The sequence below is a fragment of the Ambystoma mexicanum genome, chromosome 5q (assembly GCF_040938575.1).
Source record: "Ambystoma mexicanum isolate Mex_15411 chromosome 5q, UKY_AmexF1_1, whole genome shotgun sequence".
Lineage (NCBI taxonomy): Eukaryota > Metazoa > Chordata > Amphibia > Caudata > Ambystomatidae > Ambystoma > Ambystoma mexicanum.
In genome coordinates this window covers 41,757,479-41,779,859 of record NC_090933.1, presented here as the reverse complement: position 1 = coordinate 41,779,859, position 22,381 = coordinate 41,757,479, and the positions used below count along the sequence as shown (strand labels likewise).

General features: G+C 45.1%; 1 protein-coding gene across 3 annotated transcripts in view; it reads right to left on the bottom strand.

Annotated features, from left to right (window-relative positions):
- The window catches only part of AFG3L2 (AFG3 like matrix AAA peptidase subunit 2), a 1,716,771-nt gene that overhangs the window by 322,175 nt on the left and 1,372,215 nt on the right, over nucleotides 1–22,381 (bottom strand). For all 3 annotated transcript variants that reach the window (XM_069620479.1, XM_069620477.1, XM_069620478.1), the window contains one exon: nucleotides 4,815–4,930. In XM_069620479.1, coding sequence (XP_069476580.1) covers nucleotides 4,815–4,930 — 116 coding nt within the window. The remainder of the gene's footprint in view (nucleotides 1–4,814; nucleotides 4,931–22,381) is intronic.

Genomic DNA, 22,381 nt, shown 5'->3' with positions numbered 1-22,381 from the left:
AGTAGCTTCCCTGTTAAAGCAGCCAAACTATAGAACTCCCTGCATCCTTCTCTGAGAGTAGACCAGTTCTGCCAGAATTTCAGAACTAATATAATCCCGTGGTTAAAATCCACTGACCACTAATCTGCACGACTGTGTAACCGAAATGCAACTTGTAATACCTACCTGCTAACACCATGGCGGTAACTTAATTTTTGTGTACAATGCCTGTAATATCTGTAAATATCTGTATATCCTGCTTTGTAATATAATGTATTTCATTGTATGATTCAGTGCAACTAAGCTGTGCATATTCTTGTATCTGTTGTGCCCTGATACCCTGGAGTCTGATGCGCATTACAAACAATAAAACAAACAAACCATGCCGAGGTCACTGCTCTGCTGAGAAAATGTCCAGTGGCCCTCTTGATAGCTGCGATCTTGTCTGCTGAGGGTAAGCTCTCTTGGAGTTTGCATCCCAGATAAGGCCCAGGATGGTCAGACTCTGCGTGGGCAATAACTGACTTTTTGAGATTGACAGAAAATCCCATGTCGTACAGTGTATCCAAGATGACTGCGGCCATATGCTAGAACGCCTCCGGAGATATCGCACTGACTAGCCAGTCTTCTAGATATGGATAAATGTGATGGCCCTGTGCCCTGAGTAGGGCTGCCAGTGCGTTAATTTGTCTTGTAAAGACCCTAGGGGCCGAATGAAGTCCAAAGGGTAGAACCCTGTATTGAAAGTGAAAACCCATGATCCTGAACCTCAGGAAGGACCGATGGTGTTCCCAGATCGGGAGGTGTAGGTAGGCATCCTTCAGATTGAGGGAGCACATCCAGTCTCCCACACAAAATGTCTCCGCTATGAAGGCTGGAGTAACCATCTTGAGCTTTTGGAGGGGAAGGGAAAGGCTCAAGGTGGAAACGTCTAACAACTCTCAGGCCAGCCTATTTTTTTGTGTATGGTGAAAATTTGTGAATAGAAGCTCAGGTCCCGCTGCAAGGGTGGGACTTCCTCCACTGCCTGGCTCACTAATAGCGAGCGGATTTCCACCAACAGAGTTGCTGTACCAATCTGCGGGAGCGGAGGGGAGGAAGGAGAAGGCGGAATGGGGAGCCGGAAGCACGTCGATACTAGAGAGAGGATCCAAGTGTCTGTGAACTTTGTCTGCCAGCGGTGTACGTGATGCATGCCCCCCACCAGAGACTCATGGATCTGGATGGACCCGTCACAAATTCTTCCCGTCTGAGACTGGAGCTGAGGAGGGGGACTGGAAAAAACCACTGTTAGCCGCCTTGTGCTGTTTGCGCCTGTGCTGGCTAAGGGATCTGTCCGGCTGTCTGGACCATCTATCCTGGAAGCCTCTGAAGCCTCCGAAGGAACTACCCTTATTCGAGCACTGGTGCATTTGGCAGTAGGTCTTGGGTGTGGACTTAGTGAGGATAAAGATTTCACTGTCTGTGAGCTATTCTTTTTCTAATCGAGTTCCTGGTCCGTTGTTGAATGGAACAGGTTAGCCCCCTCAAAAGGCAGGTCTAGTATGCGTTCCTGCACATCTGGATTGAATTTTGTCACCCTAAGCCAAGCCATCCTTCTCATGTCCGTGGCAATACAAATGGCTTGCCCTGAAGTGTCAATGTGGGCCACCGTGGATGCCATTATATTTTGTGCCACGATTTTAGTCTCTGCCAGCCCAGCCTTGAAGCGAGCCTGGCTGTGTGTGGGGAGCTCAGGGAGGAAATGGGCAATTTGTCGCCAAAGCTTCTGGTGGACAACTGCCAACATGGCGTCGGCCTGGTGCAGGTGGAGAGTGGCGTTAGAATACATTTTCTTCCTGAACGCCTCCAAAAGCTTCTACTCCTTACCCAGGAGTGCAGAGGCCAAAGCCGCCAAGGAGGATTGTGGCTTAAAGCAAGTATAGTGATGCAGCCGCTATCACAGAGGAGTGTGGTTGGGAGTGTGTCGACAATAGGAGGGGGTCTCCTTCTGCTTGCCTGTACTTAGCGTCGAGACGCCTAGTGGTAGGTTGGGTAGAGTGTGGCTTGAGCCAACCTTTTTTGGCAACTGCTTCAACATCCTTTTGGAGTGGAATTCCAGTTCTAGTAGGAGGACGTAGTGTGAGAACTTCAGCCAGTACCCACGCCTTCGGTTGTTCCACCTGTGGCTGCAAGATTCCTAGGTACTCAGCCAGGCCCATCAGTCACTCGTGAAAAGCTTTGGCTGAGATGGGGTATCTGGGTCTTCCTCCTTGTCTGTGTCCACTATTGTGTCCTGCGGGTCCGGGGTAGCCGGAGGAGTGCTAGGCGCAGGCAGCTGTGGCGTGCCGATTATCAGTGGCGGAGGCTGCAGAGCCGGGGCCGTTGTGACTGGCACAGGCATGGGAGCCTGGGGCTGCGTTAGACCCAGGGGCGGTGTGGCCATGGGTGCTTGCAGCTGTACAGGAGGGAGCATGTCCCCGATTACGTCCCTGAGGATGTTACCATCTGTTGTGATCTCCTGAGGGCTAGGAACTTCTCAAAGAACCTGTCTTCACAAGCCGGAGGTGTGCCCGATGGTGTAGGCATAGGAGTAGGTCCTTGAGGCTGCTCTGTCCTGGGCGTGCCCTGTCTCGCTACATAGAGCGAAGTGGATGGATAGGATGTGGACCAATTGACAGGAATTGACCCACCTGGAAGTTTGTTCCCCTGCCTGGTCTCCAAAGGGAAAAAGCGTTGGGTGAGCCGTCATTTTGTCTAGCCCAGTGGCCATTTTGTTTTGCTGCGTGCCACGTGCCTGCATCGTGGAACTTTCTGAGCTTGGACCAGCTTCCACAGTAGGTGGAGTGCCCTTGGCTGTGGAGCCGGTAGGGCTTTGTGCAGGTGCCCCCTCAAACATGGGTACAGTGTTGGGGCGTAGCCCGTCGGGTTGGGACCCGGTAATAGAGCCTTGCGCCCCCCTCAGTGGTAGCACCAGTAGGATCTTGTAACCCCTCGGCCTGGGGGCCTGTAGCTGGAGCAGCCTCAGTGTGCTTGCTGGTCTGAGGACCCGAGAGGTCCCACCCGCTTGGGCGCCTTCCAGGGAAGGAGTCACCCTTGCGGGCTGCAGAGGAGAACAGGGCACCTACCTTGGGCCTTGTCTTCCTTTTCACAAATGCTTTAAGGTCCTCTGGAGGCGATCCTCCAAAGAGCTCCCTCCACCTGGCTAGTCGATTCTTGAGCGCACGTGGAGTCAGGGTGTCGCATGCGGTACAGCCATCTGAGCCGTGGTCTGGGCCAAGGCACCGGAGGCAGAGGGGATGGGGGTCGGATGTTGGGAAGGGACACTTCCAGGCTGGCCATCTGCTGAAGCCCACCGTCGTCGACATGTGCCCGAGAGGAGCATGGCACCAGAGGACAGAGCAGTACCTAAAATTGGAAAGGAAAAAAGAAGACAAGAATACTTCTCCGGGAAAGAGCAAGTGGAATTACAAGGCCGGAGGACTAACCCAGTAGCGCTGGTGAAAGCGGTCCGTTCCCGTCGATGCGGAAAAGTGGACTGAGGAGTGGCGCCAGTGGGTGGGGTGAAGGGAGCGCATGCTCCCAGGGCCATGCCCCCGCATGCATCTAAATTTAAAAGGGAAGATGATTTTTCTGGTGGAAAAGGTTCCGTCTCCCGTCCCTAGCGAGGGACGCCCATACAGTATGGAGGAAAGGGGACAGGACGTTAGAGTAAGAGAGTCGAGTTAAGCCGTAAATGCAACGCATTGGGAAAGGGAAGGAGTGCCGAATATCAGGGTGAAGGGAGCTCGCACTGAGAGGCGTCCTGAATTGGAGTGGACGAAAAGTGGTGGCATGCCCGCTAGCCGGACGCAGTGGACCAGTAGGTCAGTGAACAATGAAGATACCACATTTACAAAGGTGTTGCAGAGTAAAGCAAGCGCAGGGGGATCGGAGTAGCAGTCTGTACCAGTCCTGAAGAGGCAAGAAGCCATTCTCACACAAGGAGAAGATCAAGTCTATTAAGGGCCCTGTGATGTTATCGCCACAGAATACAGGTAACAGGGAAAATGGGAGACTGAATTGAATGAGAATCGGTATGGGAATGCTCATACTCGTCACAGTCAAGACAAAATATTAAGAGTCCCAGAAGAGTGAGAATAATTGCTGGAATTTTCATCCGCGTTCCAGTCACAAAGAAAGTGAGAACGAATATTGGGATTTTCAAAGTTGTCCCCATCAAGATAAAAAGTGGGTAATAAATGACAGTAGGAAGTTGACTGGGGGAGTTGACTGAAAATAAAGATAAAAGTGTTGATACAGCCTGTGAAAAGAAAGTGCTAAATAATAATAGAATAAAGGGAGAAGAGGATAAGGAGAAAAAGAAGAAAAAGCCACCGAAGGAAACCATTAAGACCTCGGAAAATCCCATTTCTGAACTACATGACTTGATGAGTGGTTGCTAAAAACTACTTATGAATCCTATACTGAATTGTACTTGAGGAAAAAACACTATATCGTAGAAGTGAATCATTCTCCTGTGCTTTAGTTGTTCAAACAGTGGTAAGATCAGCATAAGTTAGTTTTGGACAGTGGACGGAATCAGATTTGGGGATCTCACCGACGACTGAAGAGCACCTTAGTTTGTTAGGTAGGGAACACCTTTAGTATAGGGAAAGTTAGGAGTTTTCACCTTTCCTTTAATAAACCGCTATAGTAAAATGGCAAATCAGAGACTGTGTTGTTCTTCTGACCCGCCACACAAGATACACCATCTCTCTGCTATTATTATTCAAGGGACTCTGCACAAAGTTTAAACTACAAATCTTACCATTAGAAACTGTTGCAGATATGAAGCATAAATGCTATGCAGTTACCTTTAAGAGAGGGTCTGCATGTTCCAAAAACCAGCCTGCTACTGCATGCCCAGCTTCATGATAAGCTACAGTCTTTTTTTCATTTGGCTGTAGTACTTGGGTTTTCTTTTCCAAACCTTAAAAAAAAGCGAACTATGCTTTATTAAATGAATCACTTAAAACTTGATATGAAAGTTAGCAAATCTATATATTTCAAATATAGTCAGTTAAAAAAAATGATAAACAAATGAACGTATATTCAAATAATCAGTATTTTAAAAAAAAGTTCATGGGCTGCTAAATGTGCAAACACTAGCATCAAAAATTAATATTTGGATATTTATCACTCATCAGACAACAGTGTATATAGTTGTTGAGGCATTTCTTGAAAACTTCCGTTTTCGGAAAGCAAGAGGCCAGGCCAAATAAAGGCCTAATTCATTGAAGCGTTTTATAATGGCAAAGCCCCATTGGAAAACACTCTGTGAATCAGGGCCTAAATATCATTGCAAACATTTAAGCAATACTAACATTTCTTGCACAAAATATATTCAACCCTATTTTAATTTTCATTCTATGCAGCTCTTGAATCTCCTCTCAAAGAAGGGTTGTCTGAGTTATTCACACCCCATGATCACCCAAAACTGCAGAGTTTACATGCAGAAGGAGGAACCATAGGAAAGAATTCAGTGAGTGTACATCTCGGAAGGCCTTAGGAGACAGGCCTGTTCACAGTTGGAGGGTGAAAACCCAAGGAAACATAGGATCTACTGGAAAGGTAGGTTATTGTGTAGTGAACCCAAAGAGTCCACAGGAGGAGACCATAGGAAGTTGCTGGTCAGTATGCAAGACCCATCCTATTTGCAGCTGGCGCATGAAGCCCCCCCCTTGCAGGTCATCTTGGGATCAAGAGGACTAAGGAGAGGGTATCCATGCATTTCGACTGGCCTAAATGTTAAGTTATGATTTATACTGCACACTGCTGCCACTTGCATGGTATCCAGACGCGCACGTGGCTCTGCAAGAAAAGTGGGTGGGGTTGGTTAGTGAGGGAAGAGGGATAGGATAGAAGTTGTGCTCTTCTGTCGATGCTTGCAGAACCAGGAGAAACTGCTGTATGTGTATGTCAGCTTTCTCGGTGTGCTCTGCTGTGTCTGGGGGGATGGGGAGATTGCGTCCAGTGTCTGGGTTGCTTGCAACTGTTTGGTTTTGTGGCGTAGTAGCAGTGGGTGTGTGTGCATGTTTTGTGTATACTTTTGCTGTGCCTATGGGCATGTATAGTACACGAGAGGTATGTGGGTGTGGAAAAGAGGCAGGGGGAGGTTATTTGCTTTCTATTTGGCTCTGCGTGTGTGTGTCACAGGTTTCCCCCCTTCTCACCTCTCTATGTTGCCTGATGTCCTCTTTAGGTTGAGTCTTCTTTCGTATGGTTCGGGACTTAAATAAGCCTGCTCGGTCGACCTCGGCTTCCAGATTACGTTCAGCTTCGATGTCCAGGATCACGGGAAACTCCGGGAATATTCAAGAAGGAGTAGGGGGGCAAGCGGAAGCGACGTAGGGATTCCCGGAAAGTTAGGAAAGAGGGAAGAAGTCGGGAGAAGGGAATCCAGGGGCCAGGGGATACCAAGTAGCACTAGAGAAGGTTTGGAGCACACGTCCGATCACAGCTAGTAACAGCGTTGAGACGCGCAGGGCCGCGGGGGTGTGGCTTCTTTATAAAGGACGCTGCGTAGAACGTAAAGACTGGCGAGCAGCGTTCTGATCTTGCCGCCATGTTGGTATTATGATGGAGTGTAAGGCCCGACGTGTCAGGGACCAGGAGGCCCAGAAGGGGCGAGTTTGATGGTTCATGACAGCATGCCTCCTCCTGAAACTCGTTCCACCGGGTTTGCCCTGGTGTATGAGATGGAACCTTCTGAGTAACCTGTGGGTATTTAGATTTGAGATAGGTTCCCAAGTGCGTTCACTGGGGGGATATCCTTTCCATTCCACCAGGTACTGGAGTTTGCCACGTCTATATCTATAATCGCAAATCCTGGAGACCTCATACTCCAGTTGGTCATTGATGAGTACTGGTTTGGGCCGAAGGTTAGTTCGAGAAGTCTGAACATATGGCTTCATTAAGGACGTGTGAAAGACTGGGTGGATTTTCTTCCAGGAGTCTGGAAGCTTGAGTCGGTAGGCCACTGGGTTGATGATTTCCTTTATAAGGAATGGCCTATAATATAGAGGAGCCAATTTATTTGGTTGCAAATGCTGTGGTAGCAGTTTCGAGAACAGCCAAACCTTGTCCCCTATTGTGTAGGAGGGGGTTGGTCTTCGTTTGGAGTCCGCATACAGTTTGGTCTGGGTTCTGGCCTTTTCTAATTGTTCTTTGGCTTCTCTTTGAACTTTAATGAGCATTTCAATCCAGGAATCGACTGTTGGAACTGGTGTAGGATGAGGAAGGATAGAAGGTAGAACCGAAGGGTGGAATCCTTGGCTACAGAAAAAAGGACTGGTCTTAATAGCAGAGTGGTCCGAATTATTATAGGCGAATTCAGCCACTGGTATTAAAAGGGACCAATCGTCCTGGACCTTGGTAGCGAAGCAACAGAGGTATTGTTCCAAGGTTTGGTTTACGCGCTCTGTGGCTCCGTTGGTTTGGGGATGATATCCTGAGGAAAGAGCGCGTTGGATTCCTAGTATTTGGCAAATATGTTTCCAGAACTGAGAAATGTATTGGGGCCCTCTGTCTGATATGATCTTGGAAGGAAGTCCATGCAGTCGGAATATATGTTCCAGGAAAATTCCAGCAAGTTCTGACGAGGATGGCAGTTTAAACGGAGGTGTAAAATGGGCCACATGGGTGAACAAATCAATGGTGAACATGATGGTTGCGTATCCCCTGGAAGGTGGTAATTCCACAATGAAGTCTGTTGCTATGAATTCCCAAGGCCTTGTTGGAAGTGGAGGTTGCTGCAATAAACCCGCTGGTCTCTTGTTGTCATGTTTGTTTTGATTACAGACAGAGCATACCTGGATATACCTTTGTACATCAGCTTTCACTCCAGGCCACCAAAATTGCCTTTGTATTAATCTGAGTGTATTGGTAATACCACGATGCCAGGAGTAAAGAGTATCATGACAGAGATTTATTATCCTTTGCTGTAGTTTTTGTGTTGGGATGACCAAGGCATTGTCTTTGAACAAGTATCCATTTTTGGTTTTCAGTTTCCACTGGTTCTTGTCCGAGATATCTTTCCAGAGTTCCGAGGATTGAATCTGAATGCGGACTTCATCAAGGAGGCTGGTCGCCTGGGCTACAATTATTGTGTGGGGAAACATCTTGGGAAATGTTGGGTCATCAGGAGGTTCATAGTCAGGGTGCCGAGACAAGGCATCAGCAATTATGTTTTGTGTTCCCGTAACATGGTGAATCTGTAACTGGTATTGGGCAAAGAAGAATGCCCAAAGGGCCTGACGGCTGTTCCTGCATTCCAGGGCCTGTAACACTTGGAGATTTCGATGGTCCGTCTGGACCTGGACAGGATGTTTAGCTCCTAGAAGTAAATGACGCCACTCAGTGAAGGCTTGACGGATGGCTAGAAGTTCCTTTTCTAAGACTGAGTAATGGGTTTCACTGGAGGTCAATGTCCGTGAAAGATAGGCAATAGGATGTTCTAGCCCATCACCGAGTTCCTGTTTCAGAACTGCTCCGATGGCATAGTTAGAGGCATCTGTTTCCACTAGGAATGGTCGATTTATATCAGGTTGAACCAGGATGGGGGCTTGTGTAAATTCTGTTTTCAGGCGTTGGAAGGCCTTCTCCTGGGCTAGGGTCCAATGATAGAGAGTATCTTTCTTCAACAAGGAGATGATCGGTTGAACAATCTCGGAGAAGGATGGTATAAATTTCCGATAGAAATTGGCCAAGCCCAGGAAAGATTGGATCTGTTTTACAGAGGTCGGAGTTGGCCAGGATAGTATGGCCTTAACCTTGGATTGATCCATGCCTATGCCATCTGGGCTAAGGACAAATCCTAGATAGAGAACAGTGGAAACATGAAAAAGGCATTTCTCGGGTTTTGCTAGAAGCTTGTGTTCATATAGCCATTGTAACACTGATTTAACATGTTCTTCATGCTTCTGCGGATCCTTAGAGAATATCAAAATATCGTCCAAGTAGACGATGACAAAAAGAAACAGCATATCCGAAAACACCCAGTCCATAAAGCGTTGGAAGATTGCCGGAGCATTAGAGAGTCCAAAGGGCATGACCAGGTACTCATAATGACCAAAGGGTGTTCTGAAGGCTGTCTTCCATTCGTCTACCTTCTCTAATATGAATCAAGTGATAAGCACCCCTGAGATCCAATTTGGTGAATATTACAGCTCCTCTTACGGCTTCCAGGATATCTGAAATCAAGGGTAATGGATAACGATCCTTAAGGGTGCACTGATTAAGACCTCGATAATCAAGACAAGGTCTGAGTTCCTTGGTGTCTTTTTTAGGAACAAAAAATAATGAGGCTCCAGCCGGAGACTTGGATGGGCGTATGGTGCCGTTTTTTAGGTTAGTATCTAGGTATTCACGAAGGGCCTTTTTCTCTGGTTCAGACAGGATTAACACCCTTCCAAAGGGAATCACGGCTGAAGATTCGATTTTAATAGCACAGTCCTCAGGCCTATGGGGTGGTAGGGCTTGGACAATAGCAGAAGAGAACACATCGGCATACTCCTGGTAGGTTTTAGGAACCTGGGTGATGTTGGAGACCATAAGAGAATCTTGTTGAGTTGTTGAACGTTCTTCTGATGTTGTCGGTGAAGGATCCTGGAGCAGACAAAATTCGGAACCTAGGAACAGGGAACCAGCTGTCCAATTGATGTATGGGTTGTGTTTTTGTAGCCAGGGCATTCCCAATACCACTGGGTAATGGGCAGATTTTATGATGTCAAACTTTATCCTTTCTCGGTGATGGTTTATAGCAAGCTCAATTTCCTTAGTCTGAAGGGATATGGGTCCAGAAGAAAGAGGTCTTCCGTCAATTGCTTCTACAGGTTGCAGGACGTTCCAGGATTCGTAAGGAATATGATGTTTATGGACCCATTCCTGATCTATGAATATTCCCATGGCCTCACAGTCCACTAGTGCCAGAATGGGGTAGGATTCCTTCTTGGATGACGATAGAAAGGCCTGTAAGACTACCAGGGAGTTTTGTCCAGGAGAGTTCAAGGATGGTATAGATGTGGAGCCTGCATCTCTCTCCCGAAACTGAGCTCCATCTAGGATCGGGAGCTGGCGTTTCCCGAATGCCGTTGAGGGGCTAAGAGACATTCTCTGACTAAATGTTTGTCTGAGGCACAGTACATGCATAAGCCAGTATGGATCCTTCTCAGGCTTTCTTGGGGGATATGGGTCCACGGAAGGCCCCTAGCTGCATGGGATCGGGATCATTTGTAGGAACAGGAGAATCTTCGGATTTTGAAGGGCCCACAAGAGGATTTTTTTGGATGGTTGACTTTGTCTTCCTTTTCTCTGCCCTGCTTTCCTGGATGCAGAAGTCAATCTGTAGAGCAAGATCCATAAGTGCCTGGTAAGAACTAGGACGTGCTACCCTGGCTAATTCATCCTTAAGATCTTCCTTTAGCCCTCTTCGAAAGAGGGTGAAGCAAGCTTCAGAAGGCCAACCCGCTTCTTTAGTCAATTGCTTGAATCGAGTTACATAGGTGAGCATGTCCTGAGAGCCTTGCTGGAAATCAAGTAAACGCTCTTGAGCACTAAAGACCTGTTCTGGGCGGTCAAACAGTCTTTAGTGCTTGAATGAATCCATCATAATCATCCAAAAGGGAATCTCTGGTGTTAACTAATGGTGTGGCCCAGGCTAAGGCATTCCCGGAGAGGTGAGAATAATAAAGCCCACCTTAGCCCTGGGGGTGTAAAAATAATAAGGTTTAAAGGTAAAGTGGACCAAACAAGAATCCAGGAATCCTCTGAGGGTTTTTGCACAGCCGTCATATTTCTCAACAATGCCGCCCAATAGTACGCTGTCCTTTGAGGCAGAGTCACGTGAAAGTACCAATTGTTTCAGCGCGGCGTTCTCCGCTTTCAAGTTCTGTACTTAGGTCGATAGTTCTTGCATGCCACGCATAAGATCCTGGATGGTCGCCTCCATGTCTGTATCGACTTCGGTCAGGTGGCGTCTCAATCTGTCACAGGTTTCCCCCATTCTCACCTGTCTATGTTGCCTCATGTCCTCTTTAGGCGGAGTCTTCTTTCGTATGGTTCGGGACTTAAATAAGCCCGCTCGGCCGTCCTCGGCTTCCAGATTACGTTCAGCTTCGATGTCCAGGATCACGGGAAACTCCGGGAATATTCAAGAAGGAGTAGGGGGGCAAGCAGAAGCGAAGCAGGGATACCGGAAAGTTAGGAAAGAGGGAAGAAGTCAGGAGAAGGTAATCCAGGGGCCAGGGGATAGCAAGTAGCACTAGAGAAGGTTCGGAGCACACGTCCGATCACAGCTAGTAGCAGCGTTGAGACGCGCGGGGCAGCGGGGGTGTGGCTTCTTTATGGAGGACGCTGCGTAGAACATGAAGACTGGCGAGCAGCGTTCTGATCTTGCCGCCATGTTGGTAGTATTATGGAGTGTAAGGCCCGACGTGTCAGGGCCCAGAAGGGGTGAGTTCGATGGTTCATGACAGTGTGTTTGTTTTATTGTTGGTTCTTCGATACGTATTGTCCCATGTTTGCACTGGTCCCAGAGAGTTGACATGGTTGACTGTGAAATTCTCTTCAGTGATGCAGGTTTCCGATGAAACTTTGAAATGGTTTGTGTCTTTTCTGACCAATCGCACTCATCAGGTGAAAATGGGGGCCTATGTCTCCAAAGCTATACCCGTGGAATGCGGGGTGCCCCAAGGGTCTTCATTGGCACCATTGCTGTTCAACATTTATATTCATACATTGTTCAACATCTTTTCTGAATTTGTTTTGTCGTACCACTCATATGCTGATGACACCCAAATGTATGTAGGATTTAAGTAACCATGGGAAGCAATAGATTGAGTCCTGGTCCTGTGCCAATAAAATCAAAAATTGAATGCTGGAAAACAAACTTCAGTTAAACCCATCAAAGACAGAGGTTATTGTGTGTGGCCCTAAGAGAAGTGTAATACAATCTGTCCAGTGCACTCCATGTTCTTCACTGTTTGGTGTCCCTACTAAATTCTCAGACGCAGTAAAGTGGAGAATGGACTGTAATTCCCAGGTTAGCCAGACAGTCAAATCTGTATACCATCAACTGAGACTCATAAAGCCTATTATATCACTCATTGCTAAGAAGGACCGCTCAAAGGTAATAGGCATACTTACCAATGCCAGGTTAGACTACTGTAATGCCCTTCTTATGGGGGCACAAAAATGTCAAATTAAGAGATTACAGGTTGCTCAGAACTCCACCATCAGGCTAATCTTTTATTAACTAGAAAGTCAACCATCTCACAACAACAGAGGAACCTTCATTACCCTCCAGTACAGCAGAATATTCTGTTTAAAGTTTTGTGTCTTGTTTTCAAATGTGTTGATGGTTTGGCACCAGCTTACTTGACCACAAACATCCAAATGTATTGCTTGCAACGACAACTTCAATCAAAGGACCAACACGTTTTAATAGTCCCATTTGTGAGAACAACTACTTGGGGTGACATGCGGTTCTCCTCCTTTGGTCCCCGGCCCTGGAATTCCCTCCCATTGGAACTTCGAGGGATTCATTCACTGACTGTCTTTAGGAAACAGTTAAAAACGTATCTTTTCATGTAAAGGTTTCCAATAACTCTGTAAGCTCATACAATAGATTTGTGCAGTTAATTCAAATTAGTATTCTGCTAACATCAGCACCTAGATGCGGTTTATGCTTGGTCCCTTTGGGGCACAAGCGTTAAAAATAATCAAATCAATAGGTGAGCATGAGTGAGGGAAGGGAAGCCTAAATGAGGTTTCCTATAAAGATTACATTTGAATTGGGGGGCACAGAAAATGAAGGTCGGCAGGTTACTGATCACTTTTGTAAAGTAATGTGAGGGACTGCTCCAGTCCAACTGACCCATGCCCATAGATTGCATAGACAAACTCCACTGTTCATGCATCTGTTCACGATGAACAGTTCATCATGACAAGTAAAGAGGTACATGAATATATTGTGGGATTCGGCACGACAATGACAAGTCAATGGATTCTTGCAGCACCATAATGTACTTCTTCATGGGAACTTCAGCTATGACTGGCTTGTTAAAGATTTATCTGTTTGGTGACACAGAGATGACATCTTTATCAAGTCAGTCGCATGGTGACTTTTGTTTCGGCAAATGATGCGACATCTAGGGGCTCTGAGAGGAATCTACTATGGGTGAAATTTAAAGGCTACAATATAACATAACAATATGTCAGAATAACGTACACCAAAGTAGCATTTTGAAAATCAAATATACAATATATAATACACCTGCGATATCCTGTCGGGTAAGGTGAATTCAAATAAAGTAATTCCAAGAACTTCAAGGAGCTGTGATATCATCCATTAAATCTTATGGTTAAAAAGGCACCCATGTGGAAAAACAACATATATAGAGTGTATCTCATATTGGTACCCATGCATCCCAAGAGATACATTCAACCAAAACTCTGTAGATAGCCAACATCCTGAAACCTCAATGTCATGGGTTCCATCCACAGTAAACCATCATATACTGTAGACAGAATGCCCAAAAAGTTGTCAATGTATCTCCCAAGCAACCAACTTGTTATGCTTATTCAAGTTATCCAAAATGTACATGTTCTCGAAATAATACATAAAGAACTGTGCTGTTTGTGAATGTATGGGACAATAGTTAGACTAGAAGGTATGGTGGAACTTATATGAGTTTGGTCTTTACTACATCATCATTCGTACATTTGTATTCACCTGCTGGCACCATTCGTTTTACAGCTGTTATCCGAAACATATCTGTGGTTATCTTGGCATCATAGATTCCTGAGGTATGTGAGGCATCATGAGTCAGACACATACAACAGGTTCAAGTTCTTTAAACAACGTTTTATTAACTCAAAAGGCAGGGAGGATTAATGCCTAACTTGCCCTATGCTAAGGTGGGGTTTCCCTACCTAAAGAAAACTAAGGATATACTGCATCAGGACGTCCCAAGTAAAACATCTGTATGCAAAACCTATATTTGGCCTCACAACTAACTGCATACAATGTTTAGGGATGTCAGCATAAACAATGAGTAGTGTTCAAAGTAAAGTTCAGAGCTACTTATTGCTCTTTGGCTTGTAATTCGCTCCCCTTCTCCAAGTTCAAAGTAGTTCATCAAACACAGGTGTACCCTTCCCCAAGAGTTCAAATCTTCCATCTTTCAAAACAACACGACTTCAAGGTCACAAAAAGGGGTCTTTTCAAAACACAAGCGTCTTCATAGGTGTTTACAGTGGCTTTTCCATCCAGGGGCACTCGGTCTAGGCGCAGTTGTCGGACCACCCAGTGCACCCATTACAGATCACGCAACCGGTACCCCTCCTCGATTGCTTTTTCATTTAACACCAGTTCACCGTTTCTCCTCAGAGGCTTGCCTCAGTCAAATGTGTCACTCTCTCCCAAGACTGTATTGTGGCTTGGTTAGCCACCATGCAATTGTTACACTTCATAAGCTCTCTTGGCTCCTGCCAAGGCTCGTTTGCTCATAATATACAGTTATTTGCACTATCTTGGTTTGGGCCAGTGCTGCATTTCTCATATCATGCATACAACTATTTGTGCTTGCTTGGCTTTTCTAGCACTTGTTTTCGGTTACTGCAGTTCATTGATTCAATGCAGTTCAAAAACTTCCTTTCAGTAAGATTCACAATCATTGTTTCACTCCTCTCAACATGCAAGAGTGTTCCCAACTCGCTTTCATTTGGTTCGGTATTCAAAATAACTTTAGATATGCTTTAACTTACTTTCATTTCATTCGGTATTCAAAATGCCTTGCTTTCATTTTGTTTGGTATTCAAAGTACCTTATATCTGTGTTAGCTTGTTTTGACTTTGATAGCATTGCGCGTTTTCCATTTATTTGAATGTCCATAGCTTTATTTCTATTACTGCCTGCCAGCCCGGTGTACCCCCTTCCTGGTAGCACGCACCAGTCGGTCTTACGGCTCCTTGCAAGGTCCTCTGCCGTCACAGGTTTCTGTCTCTCTGTGTGGTCCCACGCGTCTTCTCACAGCGATCTTCTTGTGGCTCACCCACATCCAGGAGTGCTTCCTCGAGGAAGCAAGACTCGCACAACCGTTTCCATCGGTCCCGCCGGCCTCCTCCTTACGGCTTGCCACCAGCCTCCAGCGTCCTGTTCCTTCGCTTAGCGCTGCATATGCTCTGCACATATCCACAGGTCTCGATCGCTCCTCCTGCCATGCTGCCACACCAGAGAGGTCTGCCTACACCCTGCAGTTTGTGGGCGTTCTCCCACAGCTGGCTCTATTTCTTTCAGGATTCCAGCTTTTAAAGCTCCCGACTCCATTCACATGCCAAAAAGGACTGGGACGCTCACCATCAAAGTGGTAGTCCTGATTTGCTCTTGTTGTCCTCTTCTTTGTCCCAGTACCATACTAGTGCAATTTGGGGAATAGTTTAGAGGAGTCACAGGAAAAAGGCTGACAAAAGCCTATAAAGGCTTGTGAGATGGAGGGTTTGTGGTGAAAGGGAAATGGGGGATACAATGTCTCACCTAAGGGAGTCCTCTCCCACGTCTCCTCCACCCAGGTGATCCTCCCTCACATATCCACCCCAAGGCTCTGGATCCAAAAGCGATGGCCTTTCACTGGGCACCTCAGAAGAGGATACCAGGGGAAAAGAAGTGAGGACGCCCTCAGGTTCCTCAAAGGTACTGTGTTTATTTTGGGATTTGAATTTCTCTTGTCTAATCAATGGTGGAGATGTTTGAATTCTCTTTCAATATTACTTTCAGCTTTACTTACTTCTGGAGGTTTTTGGATACCGTATATGTTTCAGGTATTTGGCTATATACAGAGTTTTGATTGAACTTCTCACTCTGTTATGCCTACGTAGTAATATGAGATACACTCTGTATATATTGTCTTTCCACATGGGTGCCTTTTTAACCATGAGATTTAATGGATAGCACATCACAGCTCCTTGACATACTTGGAATGACTATTTGAAATCACAATACCCCAACAGGATATCTCAGGTGTATTATATATTTGTTTCTCAAAATGTTACTTTGATGTAGGTTATTCTGACATATTGTTATGTTATATTGTAGACTTTGAATTGCACCTGATGAAGGGATTGTGGATCCCGAAAAGCGTTGTGCTAATGATGTATCATGAAAAAGGAAAACTTGACAAGTGAACTGCTGTGGAAGTGAAATTTTGACTTACATTCATTTGAATTGTTGCGATTGTAAATTACTGGCTATATATGCAAAATGATATGATCACAACCACTTTTTTCTTTTTAACACATCAAGCATACAACTCATTAAATACACTCCTTTACTCCTTGTAGTCATCTTCTCTATGCAATTTAGCAAATTTAATCTTCTCGAAGCTTGACAGAAGCTGCACATGTACTAGCCATTCTACGACACATGGCTTTTTCCTGATTTTCCAGACACATAGTTTTTGCCTTGTAGCTACCAGAAGAACTTTATTAACCCTACACAAAGTCACATAACCAAGGTGCTGAACACAACTCTGGGACCTCAACAGTACAGCTAAAAGTGTTCTCGGAAAAACAATATTCCATACCATGTCAACCCTATCCAGAATATCATTCCAAAAAACCGTTTACTTTAGTACAATTCCACAGCATCTGCAACATGCTGCCCCTTTCTGTCAAACATCCCCAGCATTTATCACTGTCACGCAATCCCAATCTACTCATCCTATCCGGGGCCCAAAAAAGATACCCTAAAATCCTTTGTTGAATGTAGCGCAGATTCAGGTCAGCTTTTACCTTAACCAGAACCTTCCACATATTCTCCCACTCCATCAATATAACCTCTCCTAATGCTTCAGACCATGCAAGTCTCCATCTATCTGATGATAGTACAGAATGGCTCTTCAATGGAAAGAGCCTTAAGCTTTAAAAAACTCGACACCATATGTGAAATAACCTTAGGAAACTCACACCTCTCAGGCCTTTGCATCAAAGGTGCATCCAGCATTTGTTGCCTCTCAGATATCAGCACCTTCAACAAATTATATCTATTCAACTCCTGTTTGTGTAAACCAAATTTCCTCCTCAAAAATTCTAAAGTTTGCATTCCTCCATAACACCAGATGTCTCCCAAAAACAATACACCTCTATTAATCCAACATCTCCAACATAACACCTTGTTATTAATCTGTAACCATGGATTATGCCAAATGGAAGCCTCCCTATACATATACAATCCCTGCCCGCCACCCAATATTAGTGAGGTGATAGCATCATTAGTGGCAACCACCGCTTGCATGTTAGCTAATTGCCTAGGTAACTTATCAAAAGAGTATAAACTTTCAATACGAAACGGTTTCATTTTATATTCCTCAATCTGAGCCCAAAAGGGAATCACTGGTCCAATCGCAGTAAAATAAGTAACTGATTTTTTTTAACAGAAAACCCTTATAGTAATTTTCAAGAATGGGGTATCCGAATGCCCCATCATGTACACCCCAAACCATAACATATTGTGGTATTGTAGGTCTTTTCCAACACTAGAATCAAGAGACTAGGTACAATACCCAGTCATACAGCCACTCTCTAAATCCCAATCCAGGTTTTAATTAGTTACAATGTTGGTAAACACTTAATGTAGAGATAAAAAATGATTAGAAAAAACTCAAAAGTAGTGTTGTTTTTATCTATCCAATCAAGGTTCATATGCAAAAAAATAATAATGCGTAGTCACTAATCATTTTTAGTGAGGAAGAGTTCTGCCACAAGTCACTCTTTCAACAGACTCAATTTGTGCCAATGCATTTCAGAATACAAATTCCTTCATCAGGGCAAGTCTGAACAACATAATCATATCATATATATTTGAAAGTAACAGTCCCGTAAATATTATAAAACCAATCCAAGGATATGACAAATATGTGAAACATGCGTGAAAATATGTCGAAATGGAATAAGCATCCAGTTCAATAGCATATGAAAATAAAATAAAACACATACCCAGCAATAATGTATGTAGAAGTAGAAGGTGGACCGGAAATTGAACAAAGAATAAAAGCAATTAATCAGTGAAAAGTCATGCCTTTATAAAGTATAGCCATATAAAACGGAATGTTGTCAATTACCTGATTAAAGTAAATGTAATGTGGCAACTCAACTAAGGGGCTGAAATCGTCAGAAAAACGAACCGCTCCCCGAATCCAATGTAGAGCAGTCTCTGTAAACAGACACATATTGTTTAGAATCCCACGAGATTCACAACGTTGCAATTCGCAACGTTCGTGGTGAAGTGTATAGTATAAGCTTACCGTCACAGAGAGTATAGCGGAGCTGTTCTCTCTACGTCTGACGGTAGCAGACTGACCGCGTTGCATCGGAGCGTTGCCATGCCCCTGGTTGAATGAGCCCTTAACCCATCTGGAGGCTCTTTCCCAGCCAATTTGTAGCACTCCAAAATTGCCAGAATTATCCATCTGGATAGAGTTTGCTTAGACACTGCAAGGCCCAATTTGTGTCCAGTATATCCAACAAAAAGTTGGTCACTTGATGGAAATTTGCCAGTCTAGAAATATAGAAACTGAGAGCCCTTTTGGGTCCAGTCTGTGCAATCTCTCCTCTTCCTAGGTAGCATGTGGAGGAGGGTAAAAAGAAGGTAAGGTGATTTTCTGTGACAGATGGAAATCAGAGACTATCTTAGGCAAGAAGGGTGATTTGACCTTTAGAATAACCTTGTCCCTATGGAAAACAGTGTGAGGAGGCTTACAAGAGAGCGCCTGCAACTCACTCACCCTGCGGGCTGACGTTATCGCCACTAACAAAATTGGTTTTAGAGTGAGACGCCTTAACGGGCCAGAATGTAAAGGTTCGAAAGGGGCACACATGAGACATTTTAAGACTAAATTCAAATCCCAGATGGGAACCTGAAAAGGTGTCTGAGGGTACATATTTGTCAGCCCTTTCAAGAATTAAATTACCAAGGGCATTTTAAAATAGGACACCTCTTCCAAGGAGCGGTTAAAGATAGCGCTGCCAAATATCCTTTTATAGTGCCAACTTGAAGCCCCAAATTGGCCAAGTGTAAGAGGAAAGAAAGTATTGTAGGAGTATTACATACAAATTGATCCACATTCTTATCCCTGCACCAGTTACTGAACTTGTTCCAACGACACTGATACAAGGATTTTGTTGCTGGCCGCCTGGCCAAAAAGCAAGATCTCCATTACATCATCCGGGAGGTCATAATCTATATATCTCAGCCTCTCAGAAACCATGTGTGAAGACTGAGTGTCTTGACCTCTGGATGGAGAACCCAACCTTCCTCTTGTGAGAGAAGATCCTCTCTTTGTGGAAGACGTATTGGAGGCCAGAAGGTTCTCCTCGGCCCAATCCGGGGCAATTAGGATCATGGTTTTCCTGAACTTTCTCAACCTCTTGGTTACGTGAGGAATTACGGGGACGAGAGGAAACGCGTATAGGAGTGGAAATACCCAGTCCACCACAAACGCGTCCCCTAGAGCTCCACTTGGGGGAAATTCCCTTGAGCAGTATAGCTCGCACTACCGGTTGGCTCCAGTCGCGAACAGATCCACTTGAGGGGTTCCCCAAAGGGCGAAGATCTCTTGAAGTTTGACTTCCTGAGCTAGTTCCCATTTGTGAGAAACTGTGCTCTGCCTGCTCAGAGCGTCCGCCGCCATGTTCTGCTCTCAGGCTGTCACGACTCGCTCCCTTCGCTCCCGTTCCCACCACTTGGGGGCATGATTTGGGGTTTATTCCCTACTGGACTTTTCCTCCGAACCTTATGCTACAGTGCTGTGTTGAATTGGGAGCGCTAAATCCCTATTTTCCAAGCTACTTCCCTTCCGGATCCATTCCAGGTTTTTGGCAGCCAGCATGCTTCTTTAACCAAATGACTATGCTTCCCAGAATGCCTGGCCCACTGCTTCACCTCCACCCTTGCAGGACAAGGTTGGGTGGAGGATAGGCAACACCTGTGGCTGCAGGTGCAGCAGTCAGCACACCTGAGGCGTGTGCTCGTTAAGCAGCTTTAAAAGCCTCAGTCTTACTTCAGTCCAGCGCTGGTCATCGTTGCAGTGTTTCCTGTTGTGACTAGTCCCTTTTTTCCTTGATCTTAGCTTTTGTACCTAGTTCCTAGTTCCTGTTTTCTTGTTCCTCCGCCCTGGATTTCGGATTCATGCGCTAATTGATTTCTGCTCCCTTGATTCCCTTTTTGTCTTCCTCTGTTTGCAGGCAGCATTTCTCAGTGCTTTCCCCTTTTAGATGCAGCCCAGTTTGTCTGTGTTCTATATTTCTTTGACTCTGTCCTTTGCTGCTGTAAACCCGTATGCCTTAGCCTTCCTCTTAGATTAGCTTCCTGTCTTTCCCTTGGAGGGGTAGGGGGAAGTTTGCATTGGTTATTTCGTTTTTCCCTGCTCCTGATCCTTACTTTCCATTGGGATCCATTCCATGTTTTCCATTGCACTACTGCATTTATTTCCCATTTGATTATTAGGTGTGGTATGCGGTTGTAGCTAGCTCCTGTGTGAATGCTTATGTTTTCCTCACTAATTTGTAAACACTATTCCAACTTAGGTATTTAGTTTTCCTCCCATTGCTGTTATAGCCTTTCTGGGTCCCAGTTTCATCAACAGGATTCGTGGGCTAGCTGACATTCAAGAGGTTTATCTCGTCCTCGTGAGTACTGTTCTTTAGTTCCCTTATTTAATACCATCAAGAGTGTTAGTTCACAGATCCTGCCATTGCTTGCCCTCCACGTGGGTTTAGCGCTGTCAGTACCTGTAACAGCAATTGGGGGTAAGGCGCTTGCCGACTTTCCTCGCGGTCAGGTGCTTACCCCACATCCCTTTTCATATATTGGTTTTGTTGTCACACTCTATTTGCACTCCTGGGTTCTAGCATACATGAGTCGTTGTTCCTGTGTGCACGTAGTTTAATTCGAAGCCTTTCACTGTGTAATTTAGTGCACATTTCCCTTGCCATATTCGCTGCCTTTGTACTCGCCTGACTAATCCTGACAGAATGACCAGCCCAAAATTCCCATTGAATATGGCAAGTTTAAGAAAGAAAGGCAGCAAGGCCTCTAACATGTTTGTACAGAAAGCTTCCCCTACATTTACCTGTGACAATCAAATCACTAGTCCTGACTTAAATGAACTCCTTGTCACGAATGGGCATTTACGTGCAAAGTATTTTCCCATAGGATGGCACATCCTACATTGCCTGATCCTAGTTCTATCTTTTGTTTTGATCGAGATTCTATGTCAGCGCAAGCCTTAGCCGCAGAAAACAACACACTGTTAGACTTAGTATACAAGAGTACCTCTGTTGTTGAACCCCATGATTCCAGTTGTGCTTCACCTCAGATAGAACAGTTTCATGGTACAAACATAAAGAATGGAGGGGTTCCCTGCATAACTTCTGTTTTCTACCCTCAGTCTAAAGCATACTCCTTTGCACAAGTACATACTATAGTCCCTAATGCCAAGAGGTCTAATGTCAATAGTTTGCTTAAGGGAAACACAGACCAAGTTAGTAAGAGAAAGTATAAATCTCAGAACCTGAAAGCAGTAGAGGACAATGCACAATCGGTGCACATCCAGATTGCTAGTGCAGGATCCAGCCCTGATGCCACTATGCCTCCCCCTGTGCCTACTGATAGTGATGTACAGTTAATGCAGGGCATGCTAAGAGCTAAGCTTGAGGAGTTAAGACAAGAATTCATTTCTTTACAAGAGGAGAATAAAACCTTGCACTCTTTACTGAATACACCTCAGACTTTATCCGTTGATGTTGATGAAGTGAACACGGTTCAGCCCCTGAGTGCAGAGACTTTGGTAAACCATGATATTTGTCAATATGTTAGATCTATTGGGAGTGAAAGTCTTTCTTCTAGCACAGCGCTTAATCTGGGCACAGTTTCTAACAATGGTTCTGCTGTTTGTCAGGGATTGCAGTTAGCTGAAGATTTACAAGCCACTCCTTTACCTAAAATTTCCTGTGTAGCAGTTTGTCATAATTCTGAGCTAGCACACATACAAGCTTCTGATTTCCAAACACAATCCACAATGGTGGCATACAGAGATTCAGTCACTACAGAAGGCTTAGGCCCTGCTCTTGATACAGCTGCTGAGACTGAAGTAGATGTTCAAGCTGATGTGGAAAATGATGTTACCTCTGGGTTCACTCTTCCTTCTGCCAATTGTGATCAATACGAACAGTCAGAAACAGTACAGATTTCATCTTCTGATGGTCTCATTCCACAGTATACAGAACCAAAAGACCGGCAGGCGATTCCTGAACTGTTGATTGTAAATCTGCCTCTTTCAGAAGCTAAGACAGAGGAATGGACAATTGACGAAATCCTGATTAACAG